The sequence below is a fragment of the Ostrinia furnacalis genome, unplaced genomic scaffold (assembly GCF_004193835.3).
Source record: "Ostrinia furnacalis isolate ACB-3 unplaced genomic scaffold, ASM419383v2 OfSCF3116, whole genome shotgun sequence".
Classification (NCBI taxonomy): domain Eukaryota; kingdom Metazoa; phylum Arthropoda; class Insecta; order Lepidoptera; family Crambidae; genus Ostrinia; species Ostrinia furnacalis.
In genome coordinates this window covers 335,887-355,275 of record NW_021133355.1, presented here as the reverse complement: position 1 = coordinate 355,275, position 19,389 = coordinate 335,887, and the positions used below count along the sequence as shown (strand labels likewise).

The 19,389-nt window shown below is 38.0% G+C and overlaps 1 protein-coding gene and 1 long non-coding RNA gene across 2 annotated transcripts in view; both read right to left on the bottom strand.

Moving 5' to 3' along the window:
• LOC114357272 (mitochondrial folate transporter/carrier) overlaps positions 1-19,389 on the bottom strand; it is a 33,255-nt gene that overhangs the window by 8,856 nt on the left and 5,010 nt on the right. Inside the window, exon 4 of the mRNA XM_028310802.1 lies at positions 9,225-9,338. Within this exon, the coding sequence (XP_028166603.1) occupies positions 9,225-9,338 (114 nt within the window). The remainder of the gene's footprint in view (positions 1-9,224; positions 9,339-19,389) is intronic.
• Positions 12,470-14,070, bottom strand: LOC114357273 (uncharacterized). The gene is made up of 3 exons (XR_003656288.1): positions 13,948-14,070; positions 13,118-13,257; positions 12,470-12,488 (listed from the first exon to the last, which is right to left on the bottom strand). It is a non-coding gene; the product is annotated as an uncharacterized LOC114357273 (long non-coding RNA).

The following is a 19,389-nucleotide window of genomic DNA, read 5'->3' as shown; positions in this document are numbered from 1 at the left end:
ACATTTTAGTACCTATTTATAGAGACAATATAGAATTAAAATTATTTTTACATGCAGCGAAACAAAACGAAGAATAGAACACGCGTTTGCGTCCTATTTTTAGTGAACAAAACACTATCTGGCATAATTAGACCGAGTGAGTGGACTAATTAACATAAAATATGATAACAATATCACGTGATCGGTATTTTCTATGCATTTATGCAAATGACACAAATATTTTTATTTTTGGCCAAAATAACATCTGTGTTATGACCAAAAAATATTATTTCAAACTTGTAAGTTGTTTTTCATGTCTAAACACAATACATCATGGTATACTTCGACGATGTTACGATGTATAAACCGTAAAATATTAACTCCCATGTCAGCTGAAAAAACCCCAAATACAAAGCATACCAATATTAACTTTCCACCGAATTCCTACTGACCCTTGCATAACACAGGATGTGATGTGTTATCTTATTCTTAAAACATGCATGATTGATTTTTGGACACTATCATCATCCATGAAGTATGGAAATATCCACAGATCACAGAAACTAAAGGGAGATGTGACAAGGGGGCGGGGCCGGTGTCGCAGCAATATGCCCAAAAACAGAACACATTGCTGCAGAGGTCATAATGTAAACAGTTTACATTGCTTGCGTAGTACTAAAGATTATTCGAACGTTGAGTACTGATACTGCAGTGGATAATAAGCACATATTTTGATTACTTTGTGTGTGTCAGTTTATAATGCGACACTAAGTTTCGAACTCAGCGCATTAGTTGGCATCTCTCTATATCTATATGGAAATATCTAACCAATAAGGTTACGTTCCATACCACCATATTGACCTTAAAACAAGGATGTGTATTGTGTATATCCGTTGTCTGGTAGCAATACTTTACTTAGTATGGGTCTGGATGGCGCAGCATTGTAGAATAATGTCGACGAATATCTTTTAAATATTATTTTCACCCCTATTTCATGTCATAAAATCTCCAGAGCCTACCAGTTTCCAATAATTTTAATATTTACTTTATTTTCACCCCTATTACACGGTACTAAGGTTGCTCAGTCTCCATGGTCACTTTAGAAAGTAAACCAGGAAGGAAGGTTTCTTAGAAGGTAGAGCGGGCGCACGTGAATGCCCTAGTTTTTTGTTGCACATGGATTGCATAAAATAGGACTGGCTTACATAAGTATCTGCGGTAAAGTACTTACTGCCCGATGTCCTGATGACAGCACATCCGATAAATCCGATTACACAGTCCTTAATACAAACTAAATAAGATGTATCCTGTGGTCTTTACAACTCAAGTATGTAATAATTATCTATCCTTTTGTACTACAATCCGTGCGCTATCACAAAACTCACAATTCTGTGAAAGCAAGATAGTCAAAAAGTAATTGCCTGGGTTTATCTATCCTGCTCAGTTTTAGTCTTAGTTAAGTTATTCTGAAAATTATTGCCTAGTTTTTGGGTTCAAAATAATAAATAATTTAAATTTGGTGCACCTGTTAAAGGATTAACCACAATATCATTCAATGGGTAAGCGAAGTGTGGGTAGAATGTATAAGGTATTTTCAATACCAAAATTATTTTAAATATCCTGTTTATTATTTTGCATAATTTTTATCTTCAGAGACGTCGGAAGCACCGTCATGAATCGCTAGGCACGTGACAATACTATGAAAAGATAAGATTATAATTCTTTATTTAATTTACAAAAAATATGACGAGAAAAGTGTGAAAAACATCTTGAGTAAGGTACAATCAATCTGGACAGGACTTTGCAACTGTAAAGTAAATAAGTATCAAAAATGTATTGACTCAGAATCCAAACTGTCTTCCGGGACTATTCCCACCTCTGCAACACCTGTGTAGCCAGGATTTACAGCTTGACCGCCAATAAAAACCCAACCAGTGAAAGGCAAGTTTGTCTCGGAGGAAAGTTTAACTGTCATTGGACCCGCAGTGAAATTAATCAGACAAACATAACAGTTTGAAGAACCTGTCTCAATAATCTCAACATTTCAATTTTCAATTAAATTAAATTAAATATAAACATACATACGTATACGTTACTAAGGGCATAGACAAATCTGAGTCAATTAACTTAGACCATATTATAATGATTTATTAATTAAGTTTTAAAAGTAGAACAGTATCACAAAGGGCAGTCACCTAATTAACAAACCATTAGGTAGGTAATTGGCATAATAATAAACTAAATCACTTCGCGGTTGACTTACGTAATTTTATTGTGTGTTGCATTCCAAACACTTATCATTTGAACTCTGACTGATATGCAGAAGTAAGTAAATATTATATCCACTGTTATCATTAATTATATTGCTATACATATTTATAATATCATAACAATTTAACTGGTTCCGTCTCAAAACTGTATTTAAACTTCTGAACTTTGAAATGTTTACTAATATAACGGTAGGCTTTAAATTTAAACATTTAAGTGCAAATAACATACGTAATCATAAAATAGCGATACAATAATAAATGCGAAAATAGATCTGTCTGTATTTTACATTTTCACGACTAAATCACTGAACCAATATGGATGAAAACACACCTTTATTCGATTAATAATACTGTAGTCTGAGTAATAAAGATATTTGAATTTGAAAATCCTTTCTGCGACATACTGAACGCAGACAATGTCACGGGCTGAAACTAGCTCAATAAGCCTATATTATCGTCAGGTCAAGGCAGACCGGAAGGCGTTGCGTTCTAGTCATTGAAACAAACAATTATTTCCACTGGAAACTATACAGCTGTTTCGCCAAAGAAAATTTCAATTAAAAATTTTATATGAATCATTTCTATGCCATGGCATAATGTACAGTCGACCATCACTTTTAATTTTTGTTGCAAAATACCATCTAGGCATTATAACATAATCTATACTAATATTATAAAGCTGAAGACTATTTTTGTTAGCTATTTAATTTTCCGCTAATTTCAGGAAGTACTGGTCCGGTTTGAAAAATTTACATCACCCTACAGCCAATAGGGGCGGAGCAGTAAAGAAAAATATTGAAAAAACCGAAAATACGAAGTCGAGCACGGTGATAGATAGATACGCGATTTTCGATCGATGGGCGTGTCTTTCGAATAATAACTGCTAGTCAAGTGATCGAACTTCAAAGCATTTATCTCTAAACTTTGAACCACTGCTTTATCAATTGCTTATTTAATCATATACTTGTTGTATTATAAGTAATTCGAGTTTAATCGAGTCTTAAAGGAAAGTTGTTATAAAATTATGAATTCAGCAGTTAGTTTGAATTAGAATATTAGAATTAATATTAGATGTAATCATAAATTAATTACCTACCTAATAAAGGCAACAATTTAGCCAATTATGCATTTCTTCCATGCTATCTAAGATGGATTCATACTATCTTAAATCTGATTTAGCTATAAACAAAGAGAAAGACATTGCATTTCAAGTTCACAACACATTTTATGTAACCAATCGAGTTTATCAAATAATCGATCAATTCGTTAATTTGACAACGCAGTCAGTTTTATCTACAGATACTAGTGTCAACTGTGTTATGATTTTTTGCAAAAATAAACGTGACATACCTACTCGTAGTGCTTACGTCACGTCTGATTACGAAAACCTATAATATTAAAGAATGATAATGTTGACATTACGTTATTATTATCAAATGAAACTATTTCCATTGTTTTAAAAGATATTAGATAAAAGATGTCTATTCAAGATAAAAACTACTCGAGATTTGCTTCGAAGATCGTGATAATATTATAGTTTCAATGACCAAGCCAAACACTTGGCGAGTTTAGCTTAAAGGATCGCAAACATTGGATATGATAACTAATGCTAAACACACATGCATTTGTATCAACATTGGGATTTTGCACATTGCACTTATTGACAATATGTACGAGATACAGTCTAGTAATTTTCTATAAAGCCTTATAAAAGCAGTCAAATCACAAAAAAACCTTCAATGAAGTCTTTTTGAGTTCATTTCAGGAACGGATGATGGCATAGCAGAACACTGTGGCAACTTCTTCTTCTTTTCGTGTCGACAACAAACCTACACAGTGTCAGCCCAAAACTCCGCCACAAGAGTGTAGCAACTTATGTAGTTATTTTAACCAAGCATGTCTAATATGCCCAAAAAGTACGTATATCCGGTAAACAGTGTCGGTGTCACGAGGAAATTATTCTATTCTCCCAATTTGCTTCCTGCTCGCATGGCTAAACCGATCCTAAACATGAGTTCATTTACAAGAGACAAAAAGGAGGATGTAACCTTCACTGGTTGGGTTTTTATTGGCAGTGCAGCCACAAGTCCGGCTGTAGACCTTGGCTACACAGGAGTTGCAGCGGCGGGAACGAAAGATAGGAATAGTCCCGTAAGGGAGGATTTGACATACATTCCCCAATTCCCCTACTAGACGGGTTGGGGGGAGGCCTGATGATCGTATATTCACGACGACATCCACGGGTAGTTGCTGGTAGTCCTACTATGGTCATAAACTAGCATTAAACTAGACCAAGCTCTCTATTTCCCTAACTTTAGAATACACTAAGAAGAAAAGTGCTACCCAAAGCGAAGTAGCCTACAATTAATATGGGTCGTTCTTCATTCTTGGAAGTGATCGCGTAACCTGAGCAAGCGCATGACCGCTAAGAATAGGTGATTCGCGCGCTGTTTGTACACAGCCGCCGCCATTAATTTATGGAACCGTTTGGTCTTAATGCCGCATGCGAAAAAAAGAACGTCATTGCTAGAAAACATTTCTTATAGACTTTGGGTTTGAAGACAAAGTTCATATTCATGCTATGATTAAGAAAAAACGCATGCGCTGCTACCTTAGCTAATGCGGACTAGGTTTAAATTATTGTCTACACTTCAGTATCAAATGGAAATTTTAAATAAATATCTTTGGACAATCTCACACAGAGTTAAGCATAGCATAGCATATAATTTCAAAGAATCTATCGACTCAGGTTCAGGTCCTAGGTTCGTTCCCAGGCATCTAGCGTAAAAAAGTTTTACATATAATTATTCCCAGATTTGGACAGGCTATTAAGGTTTTAAATTAGCGCGATTACCCGAAAATAATAATAATATGATTGCGAAATTCGGAGTAGACGTCATGCTGATTGAGTCATATCATATCAGTCACATTGCTGATCATAGATTCTATCACATCTAAGGAAGATAATAGTAGGACCGTAATAGTAGTTCAAACATAAGTAGACAAGTTTACTCACCCTATATAGTCCTCTAATGCCCTCAGTCCTGTAGATCTTGGTCAGGCCGTCCACCATGCCCTTATACCGCTTATTATCCGTCAAGTGCTCCTCGCTGTACTGGAGACAGAGGCGGGTCTTCACGACCCAGATGGGGTTGGTCATCAGCAGCGAGAGAACACCGGCTTCGGCCGCCGCTAGCATGTGCAGACCAGGACCGAGGGGAGTCCGCGCGTTCCCGCCTTGTATCCATGTCTTTATTGCGTTGTAGCTGTGAAAAAAAGAAGAATGGTTTTGCCTTTTCCATTTTTTGACGATTTTTGACGAAATAAAAAGACAGAACACCGGCTTCTGCTGCCACTAGCATGTGAAGGACGGGACCGAGGCACAAAAACCGAGGGGGGTCCGAGCGATCCCGCTCTATTGCGTTCTTAAAGAAGCGTGAAAGAAGAATAATTTTTGCCTTTGCCGTTTTATGTCAATTTTGGAACGAAATAAAAACTGAGAACACCGGCTTCGGCCGCCGCTAGCATGTGCAATTGTGCAGGCCAGGGCCGAGCAGGGAGTTCGCGCGTTCCCGCCTTGTATCCATGTCTTTATTGCGTTGTAGCTACGGAAAAGTAAGGGTTTTTTATTGATACCTATTATTTATGAAACCTTTCGGAGGAAAACAGTCTAAAACATGAGAAAGCCGCGACTCTGAGCAAATCCGTCAGGCGACGGCGTTGTTGAAAATTACCCGAGTTGAAGAGAACTTTACTTCGATGCTTCAGTACTTAATTCATCTACCACCGAAGTAGGCTTGACGTCACATCGACGACTCGTCCCATTGACTGCAGTTTTGCAAAAGCTACTTCTTATTTCTCGTTTTAAATAAAAATATACAAATGCATATCGGCGTCACATGACGTCAATCAGTCTGCATCAGTTTCCTCTTTTATATTAATAGAATATGCAAAATTAACACAATGTGCTTCTTTATTTTTGAGCCATTCTTAAAAATTTCACACCAAGATATTAAGTAATATCTAAGTAGGCAAAAGTGTGTGTTATTAGTAGAAAATATAAATCGTTGACACACATATACAAGTAAAACTGCATTATTCTTTTATATTAAAATTAATCTATTCATTAGAAAATAAATTATACAAATTAGCTTTCTTCATGATGTGTGTGATTTTTAATAGTTGACAATAACACAGCTAATGTATTTTAATAACGACACTAAAATAATTATCTGATAATGACCTGTGACGTAATAATAAGAGAAATTAATTCATATAGTGCGCTTGTTCGAGGGTGTGCTCTATTATCGTATTTTATCTCATTTGTTTAATATTACGTCGAGATTAGTTTATCTTTACTGGATGTTTCTCAGGGAATCTAAAACACTTGTTAAATGAGATTTGGGCAGTCCCAAATAAGCAAATCTTATAAGAGCTATGATGTACTAGAGTTAATCTTCATAAGATATTAGGTATATTGCACTTTATAAAATGATTTATGGACATCTTTCTTTATGATGGAGCATTAAATATTTTAACTTAACACTCATCATAACAAGTTTGTCAAAAATCTCTCAATTTACTATTGAGATATTTTTTGTCAAAAAGCTTTTAAATGTTGAGTTTTTCGTAGGCCATTTCAAAGCTTTTCATTGCCCAATCAATCAATTAGTTATTGTTTTTCAATTTTCATTGTTAAGATTTTTTAAAGACTCAAGCACGACTCATTCAATATAATAAGAAACTGTATTGTAGAAAATAATACTTACAATAAAAAATAGAAACCCCACGCCGATCCGGAGCCCCAGACGTTCGGGGTCACACCCCGATACAGTCCGCGGAAGCCCTCCTTCTTAACTATTGTAACAAATGCGCTGCCCAGCCCATCGTATCTCGGCACTGTCGCGGTCCTGCCGTCGTTTACTGGAAACAAATTAGTTTTAATTAAAACAGGGTAAAAAAACTAATACAATAATAATGTTTCTCAGAAGTGTTGGCACATCAGGCAAAAGTTTTGGTATAACATTTAGGAGCTAAATAGTATGGCATCTATATAGTATATTATTCAGTAAAAAACTATCTAAGACATTATTTTATTAGTGTCTTCATAAAAATTTAGGTAGGTATGTCAACAAACATGGAAGTTCTGACAATAAACCAGCAGTTGTCTAACACAAAAATAAACATAAAAACATTTCAATCTTTCAGAGATTTTCTATAAATAGTGTGTGGTGTATAATTTATGCTAGATTTGAAGTAACATACAAGTTACCAAAAATCATAAATGAAATTTTCCATAATCATGGTGATCAAGAGCAAATTATATTTGACCACACTGCAGGATAAATAAAGTTAGCATTTATAAATAACTATGTATTAACTATGTATTTTACTCATGTGTTGAAAAACATTGAAGGCAATTAAACAAAGACTAAAATATGTGATTCATCAAAAGCATAATGAGTTGTTAAAAGATTTTGAAACAATGTAAGTGTTCTCATTACAAATTGATCTCAAATGGTATATTACTTATTTTAAATGGCCCATTAGTGGCATATTGGTCAAGTTTCATTTAGACTTGTGAACAAATTCATTAAATCATCAGTTTGCCAAAAAGTCATTGTTGCATCTGCCAAATTAAAGGAAAATGGTATTTATTCCTGTTTATGAATAAGAACATGTTGAAATTGTGGTATTTAATGGTTATTAGTACTTTAGTTACAATTATATTTTAGGTCATAATATTATGGTATTTTTATCTATTTAATGCAAACTATCATTATTATTTAATTAGACAGATAAACTTAGACCAAATACTAGTTGATGTTAGAATGTGTAAATATAAATCCCATCAAAAACAATACTTGTCAAAAAAACCAAGTCTCGCAACTCAGTTGTTCTACGGTAAAAAGTTGTGAGATCCATGTAATACCAAGTCCAGGCCAGGAAATCTTTAACGTTTTACATAAATATATTGACTTGGCCATCGCACTAAATAATTNGTTATTGTTTACAATACCTGACACACAACAAACATTTGGGTGGATCTGACTCTCAGCAAGAAACAAATGTAACGTAAGTAATTGAATAAAAAGTACAGAAGAAGAAACCCATGTTTGTATTTTAAATAATATTAAAGCAAATGCAATGTTATTCAACCTTGGACTTCCCTGTTATCTCCCCATATAAGAGCCTGATACCAGGCTACTACAAAGGGATTTGATCTCTAATACAAACAAGATTAAACGTGTATATTTTGATAACAGATGGCTATGATAACGCGTTTGCCATTATTGGCAAGTGGTAAGTGTAGTTTAATGGGGAAACATGATTTTAATTACAATTATTTTGAAGCTAGGTTTATTTTACGTAATCAGAGAACGATTAGTGGATAAATAATCTACGCTAATTTATCTGCATTCTGTTTTATCTTCAATAAATCAAGAAGCATTTCTTACTAGATATTTCGCTGATTATAATTTAAAATCCTTATTTGGGAAAATTTTAAATATTTATGGTAAAAATTGAATGTAAGACCTTCGTTTGAAAGGGTTGATACTAAGTGAATGAATATACGTTCAATAAATTATTTAAGTCTGTGATTGACCTGAATATTTAAATTCAAATTACTTAACTCGAGTTTTGAGAAAGCTTTCTCACTTGCATACTTAATATTTTAAACCTTGCGACACTAGATGCGGTCTGCCGTCAGGTCAAAGTTAACGCAACCCGCACCATGTATGAACAACATTCTCGACCAGTAGTAGCCTTATTCACGTAACAAAACTTCAACGACAACTAATCGCTGAATGCGATCCTATTGAGTAGTTCCAGTTCTATCAAAATGACTTTTGTGAATACGAATTTAGAACTGCTTTTCAATGGGACGACTTCTGAACGTTAGCGAGATCTTGAAAGGGCAATCGGTCAGCGGTCTGGGCAGACTAGGTATATTGTAATTATATATTTAATTACCAATTTGATATCAATTGGCAGATTCCTGTACTGGTTGTAGCGATTCTTCATCTCCTCGTATGTCATGAACTGCAGAGCGCCGTGGGACACCCCGAACATGCCTGGCACGAAACCCTGGAAAGATACACCATTTATTTAACCAAAAGTTTTATTAAACCAGCCCTAAATATTCCTGATTGAGTTTTTAATTAGACTCAGAGTTATTTGAGAGTAACAAATCTAAGATTAACTTAAGACAAGATATAGGCTCGCCACAGACTACAGACTTTTGGGCCCAGAACAGACGGTGAAACGCAAATGCAACGAAACTGCAACATTCTGATGAATGAAACTGAAACTGAAAGTTTTAAACTGGTCGCGTCATGTGTGGTCTCTCAACGGACGCTATTGCAGCAACCTAGATGCAACTCAAAAGTAACTAGCAGTTGCGTTTCACCGTCTGTTCTGGCCTTAGTCGGCCGATAGTTGGGCCCGATTGTAATTTGTATGAAGAATCGGCCGATACCAAATCGGTGTAATGTGCGCACTTCCATACATGTGCATACTGATTTACTGCCCAACCCAACTATCGGCCAACTTAAAGTCGGTGGTCTGCGCCTAGGCTTAAGCCGGCCGATAGTTTGGCCGGCTTCGAATTTGTATGAGGAATCGGCCGTTACTAAATCGGTGTAATGTGCGCACTTTCATACTTGTTCATACTGATTTAACAGCTCTAGTAATCTAATAGCTAATAATAACACCTTTCATACATGTACAAAGGCCAATACAATAGCTACTTAATTAGTCTAGCCTTCCAGACTAACGCCATATGTAGATAAGTATGGAAGTAATATGTAAATGAAAATAACTAAATATGTGTGGACATTTTAGTACCTATTTATAGAGACAATATAGAATTAAAATTATTTTTACATGCAGCGAAACAAAACGAAGAATAGAACACGCGTTTGCGTCCTATTTTTAGTGAACAAAACACTATCTGGCATAATTAGACCGAGTGAGTGGACTAATTAACATAAAATATGATAACAATATCACGTGATCGGTATTTTCTATGCATTTATGCAAATGACACAAATATTTTTATTTTTGGACAAAATAACATCTGTGTTATGACCAAAAAATATTATTTCAAACTTGTAAGTTGTTTTTCATGTCTGAACACATCATGGTATCGGCTCTTCGGCGATGTATAAACCGTAAAATATTAACTCCCATGTCAGCTGAAAAAACCCCAAATATAAAGCAAACCAATATTAACCTTCCACCGAATTCCTACTGACTCTTGCATAACACAGAATGTGATGTGTTATCTTAATCTTAAAACATGCATGATTGATTTTTGGACATCATCATCAATGTAGTATGGAAATATCCACAGATCACAGAAACTAAAGGGAGATGTGACAAGGGGGCGGGGCCAGTGTCGCAGCAATATGCCCAAAAACAGAACACATTGCTGCAGAGGTCATAATGTAAACAGTTTACATTGCTTGCGTAGTACTAAAGATTATTCTACTAAATACTGATACTGCAGTGGATAATAAGCACATATTTTGATTACTTTGTGTGTGTCAGTTTATAATGCGACACTAAGTTTCGAACTCAGCGCATTAGTTGGCATCTCTCTATATCTATATGGAAATATCTAACCAATAAGGTTACGTTCCATACCAGCACATTGACCTTAAAACAAGGATGTGTATTGTGTATATCCGTTGTCTGGTAGCAATACTTTACTTAGTATGGTTCTGGATGGCGCAGCATTGTACAAAATGTCGACGAATATTTTTTAAATATTATTTTCACCCCTATTTCATGTCATAAAATCTCCAGAGCCTACCAGTTTCCAATAATTTTAATATTTACTTTATTTTCACCCCTATTCCACGGTACTAAGGTTGCTCAGTTTCCATGGTCACTTTAGAAAGTAGACCAGGAAGGTTTCTTAGAAGGTAGAGCGGGAGCACGTGAATGCCCTAGTTTTTTGTTGCACATGGATTGCATAAAATAGGACTGGCTTACATAAGTATCTGCGGTAAACTAGTTACTGCCCGATGTCCTGATGACAGCACATCCGATAAATCCGATTACACAGTCCTTAATACAAACTAAATAAGATGTATCCTGTGGTCTTTACAACTCAAGTATGTAATAATTACCTATCCTTTTGTACTACAATCCGTGCGCTATCACAAAACTCACAATTCTGTGAAAGCAAGATAGTCAAAAAGTAATTGCCTGGGTCTATCTATCCTGCTCAGTTTTAGTCATAGTTAAGTTATTCTGAACCAGTGTTGGCACNTCGCGTTCGCACACTCACTGCGGGCGCCCGTCGCACAGTCGCGACAGCAATATAATAACTCGCGAGCGATAAGGATGGGTAGCTTGGGGTCATTGGACTAAATTCTACGTGCTCACAGACCGGGCTTTAGAAATAATCACCTGTACAGCCTGGATAGAGCTGCAAGCGTCCTCCTAACGCCCGGGTACCACATGCCATGGAGATCGGCCGGCGACGCCTGCGGCCGTCTTTGAGCCTCCACGTTGATATTAGCCACTTCTTGTGACGTCGCAGAAATGTCTGACACCATGGAATTGCGGGAATCGCTCCGTTTGAGGCTCTGCTCTTGGATTGAGAGCGCGATTTGCTGGAAACAAATCAATAGATTTTGTTATTATTATATTGAAGAGATCTGTATGTATAATCTATTGAGAAATTCATGGAAGTATTCGTTCATCTGTCTAAAAATAAAGCGATTTATCTTCACAGTAGATAAAAACACAAAAAACAAACAGAGAGGTACACTATAGCTATGACGCAGGAAAACAACACATGTGCTTCATGAGAGAAACACATGTGCTACAGGAGAGGAACACATGTGCTTCAGGAGAAAAACAACACATGTATGTACTTCAGCAGAGGAACACATGTGCTTCAAGAAAGGAACGCACGTGCTTCAGAAGAGGAACACATGTGCTTCAGAAGAGGAACACATGTGCTTCAGGAGAGGAACAATTGTGCTTTAGGAGAGTGACACATGTGCTGCAGGAGAGGTACACTTGTGCTTCAGGAAAGAGAGGAGCTTCCTCTTTTCCATCTTACCTCCATCATCTCCAGCTTGTCGGGGTAGGCGAGGTCGCCGGGCGCGGGTCGGTAGTGCAGCACGTCGGCGCGCAAATGCACGTGCGCGCGGAACACGAGGCGCTCTTGCGCGTCTTGTAGGAGCGCGCGCGCAGTCGCTCCTAGCGCGCTCAGGCTCGCTGGGAAACCACAGAAAAAATGATTTTTCAATCATTGGCATCAGGTCATTTAGGCCTGGTTCAGACACAGCGATAATCGCGAGGTTTCTGGGCAGTTCTCGCATTTTTGTGTATTGGCCATAGGAGATAAGAATGCCAATTCTTCTATGATTGAGGATTTCGGGTGAAACTCGCTTTCACTTTCGGCCTTTCTATGAGGTGAGATGTCTAGACCAGACCAAGATAAGACGAAAAATAAAAACATGTTTTGATTCGTAACTACTCGCAACATTGGCTAGGCCCGCTAATTCGCTATAAATATAGCTTGGACAGCTTCAAGCTGCGATTGCATAGGAACTACAGTAGTATGCTAAGTATTAATCACTGCAAGAGCGGTCCGTGATGTTGTTCGTTCGTTCAGCCAAATGACGTCCACTGCTGGACAAAGGCCTCCTCCAAGGTTTTCTACAATGCACGGTCCTGCGCTGCCCGCATCCAGGCTCTTCCCGCGACCTTTACGAGATCGTCGGTCCACCTAGTAGGAGGCCGTGATGTTGATCACTGGCTAATTGCTCGAGCTGGCGGTGTAAGGCAGAAACCTGTATAATTTGTGCCAAAAAATAACGAATTTGATCGAATAGAACACTCACGGTCGTTATTGACCTGCTCCTCGATGATCTCGACGCGCAGGATGACACACAGCTCGGCCAGGGTCTCCAGGTGGACGATGTGGATGATGTGCGGCCGCAGCGTCTCGTAAAGACCGTTGCAAAGCGACTGCAGGTATTCCCTGCAAGAGCGAGGGACACATGTCTAAATAAATCTAATTTATTATACTACAGATAATGATAGAACTGGTTTTGTATGTATTTTTAAATAGTTTGCAAGTCCCTGTCCACTGAAGAACAGCGACGATTTTATGCAATTCTATTGGTGGATTTGTATGTCGCTCACCGCTCCAACACCTCGCTCCACACCCAAGGGTGGCAGCTTTAGGTTTGATTTTGACCTACGTAGCCATAAACGCGTATGGCAATAAACGCGCCGCTGCAGCATAAAACTGTGGTCACTAGTATAGTACCTAAAGTAGTTGAATCCAGAGCTTGAAGTGCCTAAAGTAAATAGACACTAATGCCTAAAGCCAGTGGATACTGTGCCTAAACTACTCTCGTCTCAGCGACTGAGACGGTGTGGACTACTACCTAAACTACTTAGACACTGGTGCCTAAAGTAGTGGACCTATCTATACTACTAAAACAATAATTTTTGTTGCTATTCCACACATCTAAAGCCAATGGACACTGTTCCTAAATTACTCTCGTCTCGGCACGCATGCGCGAGCAGCGATACAATGATCGCGTTGATGCTTCGCGGCGGCTGAGGCGGTGGGGACTACCGCCTAAACTACTTAGACACTGGTGCCTAAAGTAGTGGTTCTGTACCTACCTATACTACTACAACTAGTGCCTAAATTACTTACTCGAGTTCTGGCGACACTTTCGCAAACAGATGCGAGTACAACGCGCATTCGTCTCTACACGCGTGCGCGAGTAACGAACACGCGGCGCGCGCTAACGTGCAATGATCGCGTTGATGCTTCGCGGTTGCACTAAGCGCAGCAGCGGTGGGAGCTACTGCCTAAACTACTTAGACACTGGTGCCTAAAGTAGTGGACACTGGTGCCTAACTATACTACTACAACTAGTGCCTAAATACTTACTCAAGCTCCGGCGACACTTTCGCAAACAGATGCGAGTACAACGCGCATTCGTCTCTACACGCGTGCGCGAGTAACGAACACGCGGCTCGTGCTAACGTGCAATGATCGCGTTGATGCTTCGCGGCGGCCGCACTAAGCGCAGCGGCGGTGAGGGCTTCTGCCTAAACTACTTATGCGTGTTTTCACCATCAATTCCTAATTTTTAAGTGACCCCTATAGTAACATTTAACAAGAATTTTGTTGTCATAGGGGTCACTTAGAAATTAGGGATTGATGGTGAAAACCGGCATTAGACACTTGTGCCTAAAGTAGTGAACACTGGTACCTATCTATACTACTGCTAAAACTAAAGCTGGTCCGTGAGCACGTAGAATTTCTCGAAGGTATGCTCGCACACTCACTGCGGGCGCCCGTCACACAGTCGCGACAGCAATATAATTACACGCGAGCGATAAGGATGGGTAGCTTGGGGTCATTGGACAAAATTCTACGTGCTCACGGACCAGGCTTAGTCTAAAGTACTCACTCAAGTTCCGGCGACACTTTCGCAAACAGATGCGAGTACAACGCGCATTCGTCTCTGCACGCGTGCGCGAGTAACGAACACGCGGCTCGTGCTAACGTGCAATGATCGCGTTGGTGCTTCGCGGCGGCCGCACTGAACGCAGTAGCGGTGGGCGCTACTGCTGAAACTACTTAGACACTGGTGCCTAAAGTAGTGGATACTGGTACCTATCTTATACTACTGCTGCTAAAACTAGTCTAAAGTACTCACTCGAGTTCTGGCGAGACTTTCGCGAACAGATGCGAGTACAACGCGCATTCGTCTCTGCACGCGTGCGCGAGTAACGAACACGCGGCGCGCGCTAATGTACAGTGATCGCGCTGATGCTTCGCGGCGGCCGCGCTAAACGCAGCAGCGGTAGGCGATACTGCCTAAACTACTTATGCGTGTTTTCACCATCAATTCCTAATTTTTAAGTGACCCCTATAGTAACATTTAACAAGAATTTTGTTGTCATGTCAAAGTAGTGAAGACTGGTACCTATCTATACTACTGCTAAAACTAAAGCCTGGTCCGTGAGCACGTAGAATTTTGTCCAATGACCCCAAGCTACCCATCCTTATCGCTCGCGTGTAATTATATTGCTGTCGCGCTCGCACACTCGCAAATTCTACGGGCTCACGGACCAGGCTTAGTCTAAAGTACTCACTCAAGCTCCGGCGACACTTTCGCAAACAGATGCGAGTACAACGCGCATTCGTCTCTGCACGCGTGCGCGAGTAACGAACACGCGGCGCGCGCTAACGTGCAATGATCGCGCTGATGCTTCGCAGCGGCTGCACTAAGCGCTGCAGCGGTGGGCGCGCCGGCGACGCGAGCGCGGCGCGTTGCGTACTCGCGTTTGATGTCTGAGAGGAGCGATGCGTAGCTGGAAGAAAGAACGACATTGATCTGTTATTCGTTCGTTCGTTTCAGCCGAAAGACGTCCACTGCTGGACAAAGGCCTCCCCCAAGGATTTCCACAAAGACCGGTCCACGAGCCGGAAGACGTAGCGTGGGCAGGCCTCTCACATGACCGACGATCTGCTGAAGGTCGCGGGAGATGCCTGGATACGAGCGGCGCAGGACCGGTCTTTGTAGATCTGTTATACAAGGAAGTATTTGAAGGATACTAACAGCTCATGTGTTGTTTATTGAGATATTTTTTAAATTTAGTTGATCAGGGGTCGGCAAACTGCGACTCTATGTAAAGTTTTCTTGAGTCCCTTTTTTCATAATTAAACTCTAAAAAATACCGAATTGAGAANCCATAATCACTTACGTGTTCATAATATCATACACATTATTTAACAAGCCCATGAAACCAACTTTATTTTCACGTTTATACAAGTTTGAAATCAATCTTTGAAACAAATTATTTTAGCAAAATACGTGGACGATGAAAATTTGTGAGATTGTCAAATTGACTTGACGTTTAAAATCATGTGTTATCTCCATATTGTCTATGACTTGTCTCTGACACATCAGTGCCGTAACCTGTGAGTCATAGACAATAATCTGTAAATTTAATCGATATTATTGTAAGTATTCACTTATTCCGATTACTGATTAATTTTAAATAAAAAATATTATACGATACTTTGTTTAGTTTTCCAGCGATAACTTCATGAAGCTAAAGATAAAAATGGAGGGCAAACTTGGAACAAAAACTTGAGTCAAATACCTACTTACATCTATCTCGCTCCCTGTGGCCCTACCTCTCTTTTTAGTGTGAACTGTAGTATTGAGCAAATTTATATTTTTTGTTTATTTAGAAAGAGAGAGTCTGCCCACAGAGAGCGAGATAGTGATACAAAGGTTGTGCTTCAAGTAGGTATTCGGAGTGGGGCCTCCATTTTTATCTATAGCTTCATGGATAACTTCGNCTGAGTAGCCAGGATCTAAAGCTTGACCGCCAATAAAAACACAACCAGTGAAGCGCAAGTTTGTCTCGGGGTAAAGTTAAACTGTCATTGGACCCGCATTGAAATTAATCAGACAAACATAAGAATTTTAAAAACCTGTCACAATGATCTCAACATTTCAATTTTCAATTAAAATTATGTTTAGACATGCTTACGTATACGTCACTAAGGGCATAGACAAATCTGTGTCAAGTAACGCTGACTATATTTTAATGAATAATTAATTAAGTTTTAAAAGTGGAACAGTACCTATCACAAAGGGCAGTCACCTAATTAACAAACCATTAGGTAGGTGATTGGCATAATAATAAACTAAATCACTTCGCGGTTGACTTACGTAATTGTATTGTGTGTTGCATTCCAAACACTTATTATTTGAACTCTGACTGATATGCAGAAGTAAGTAAATATTATATCCACTGTTATCATTAATTATATTGCTATACATATTTATAATATCATAACAATTTAACTGGTTCCGTCTCAAAACTGTAATTAAACTTCTGAACTTTGAAATGTTTACTAATAAAACGGTAGGCTTTAAATAAAAATTTTAACATTTAAGTGCAAATAACATACGTAATCATAAAATAGGGACATATAAATGCGAAGATAGATCTGTCTGTGTCACATTTTCACGACTAAACCACTGAACCAATATGGATGAAAACACATTTACTTGCTGAAAAAAAAACCATTAATACTGTAGTCTGAGTAATAAATATTAAATTTGAAAATACTTTCTGTGACATACCTACTAACACGGATAAAGCCACGGGCTGAAACTAGCTCAATAAGCCTATATTATCGTCAGGTCAAGGCAGACCGGAAGGCGTTGCGTTCTAGTCATTGAAACAAACAATTATTTCCACTGGAAACTATACAGCTGTTAAATTAGAGAAAAGTTTCAATTAAAATTTTATATGAATCATTTCTATGCCATGGCATAATGTACAGTCGACCGTCACTTTTAATTTTTGTTGAAAAATAACATCTATTATTTGTAATAGATACAGGGTGTTAGGTAAATGGGTATATGAGCCGACACATATATAGGCAAATGGTATGGTGAAGTCAGAAATTTGATATCATCATTTTAATTTTTTATATTTCATACAAAATAATTTTTATAAAATCCGATTTGTATGGAAATTAAAATAATTAAAATGAAGATATCAATTTTCTGACTTCACCATACCATTTATATGACCATGTTAACATGGGCTAGTGTCGGCTCATATACCCATTTACCTAACACCCTGTAGATAGTAATCTCTACTTATTATAAAGCTGAAGAGTTTGGTTATTTGCTTGAACGCGCTAATTTCAAGAAGTACATCACCCTACAGCAGTGGTTCTTAACCGGTGGTCCGCGGACCACTGGTGGTCTCTGGAGGCATTCCAAGTGGTCCACGAAGTGCACTTGCACACCTTGGTCAAAACCATTTTTAACTGATTTTTACAGTCAAACTGGTTTTGACCGATTATGAGGTGGTCCCTGACAAGACAGAAATTTGGTAAAATGGTCCCTCGTGACTTAAAGGTTAAGAACCACTGCCCTACAGCCAATAGGGGCGGAGCAGTAAAGAAAAATGTTGCAAAAACCTAAGATGTTTTTATATAATATGTCATTGGCAAAAACGGGAAATATTATTCAAACTATTTTCACGCGTACGAAGTCGTGGGCGCAGCTAGCGATAGATACGAGTTTTTCGATCGATGGGCGTGTCTTTCGTGGAATAATAACTAGTCAAGTGATTGAACTTCAAAGCATTTATCTCTAAACTTTGAACCACTGCTTTATCAATTGGTTGATTAATAATATGGTTGTTGTATTATAAGTAATTCGAGTTTAATCGAGTCTTAAAGGAAAGTTGTTATAAAATTATGAATTCAGCAGTTAGTTTGAATTAGAATATCAGAATTAATATTAGATGTAATCATAAATTAATTACCTACCTAATAAAGGCAACAATTTAGTCAATTAGGAATTTCTTCCATGCTCTCTAAGATGGATTCATACTATCTTAAATCTGAATTGGCTATAAACAAAGAGAAAGACATTGCATTTCAAGTTCACAACACATTTTATGTAACCTATCCAGTTTATCGAATAATCGATCAATTCGTTAATTTGACAACGCAGTCATTTTTATCTATAGATATCAGAACAGTAGTGTCAACTGTGTTATGATTTTTGCAAAAATAAACGTGACATACTCGTAGTGCTTACGTCACGTCTGATTACGAAAACCTGTAATATTAAAGAATGATAATGTTGACATTACGTTATTTATTATCAAATGAAACTATTTCCATTGTTTTAAAAGATATTAGATAAAAGATGTCTATTCAAGATAAAAACTACTCGAGATTTGCTTCGGCGATCGTGATAATATTATAGTTTCAATGACCAAGCCAAACACTTGGCGAGTTTAGCTTAAAGGATCGCAAACATTGGATATGATAACTAATGCTAAACACACATGCATTTGTATCAACATTGGGATTTTGCACATTGCACTTATTGACAATATGTACGAGATATAGACTAGTAATGTTCTAAATTTTTCTATAAAGCCTTATAAAAGCAGTCAAAACACAAAAAAAAACCTTAAATGAAGTCTTTTAAGTTTCTTTCAGGAACGGGCGATGGCATAGCAGAGCACTATGGCAACTTATGTAGTTATTTTAACCAAGCATGTCTGATATGCCCAAAAAGTACGTATATCC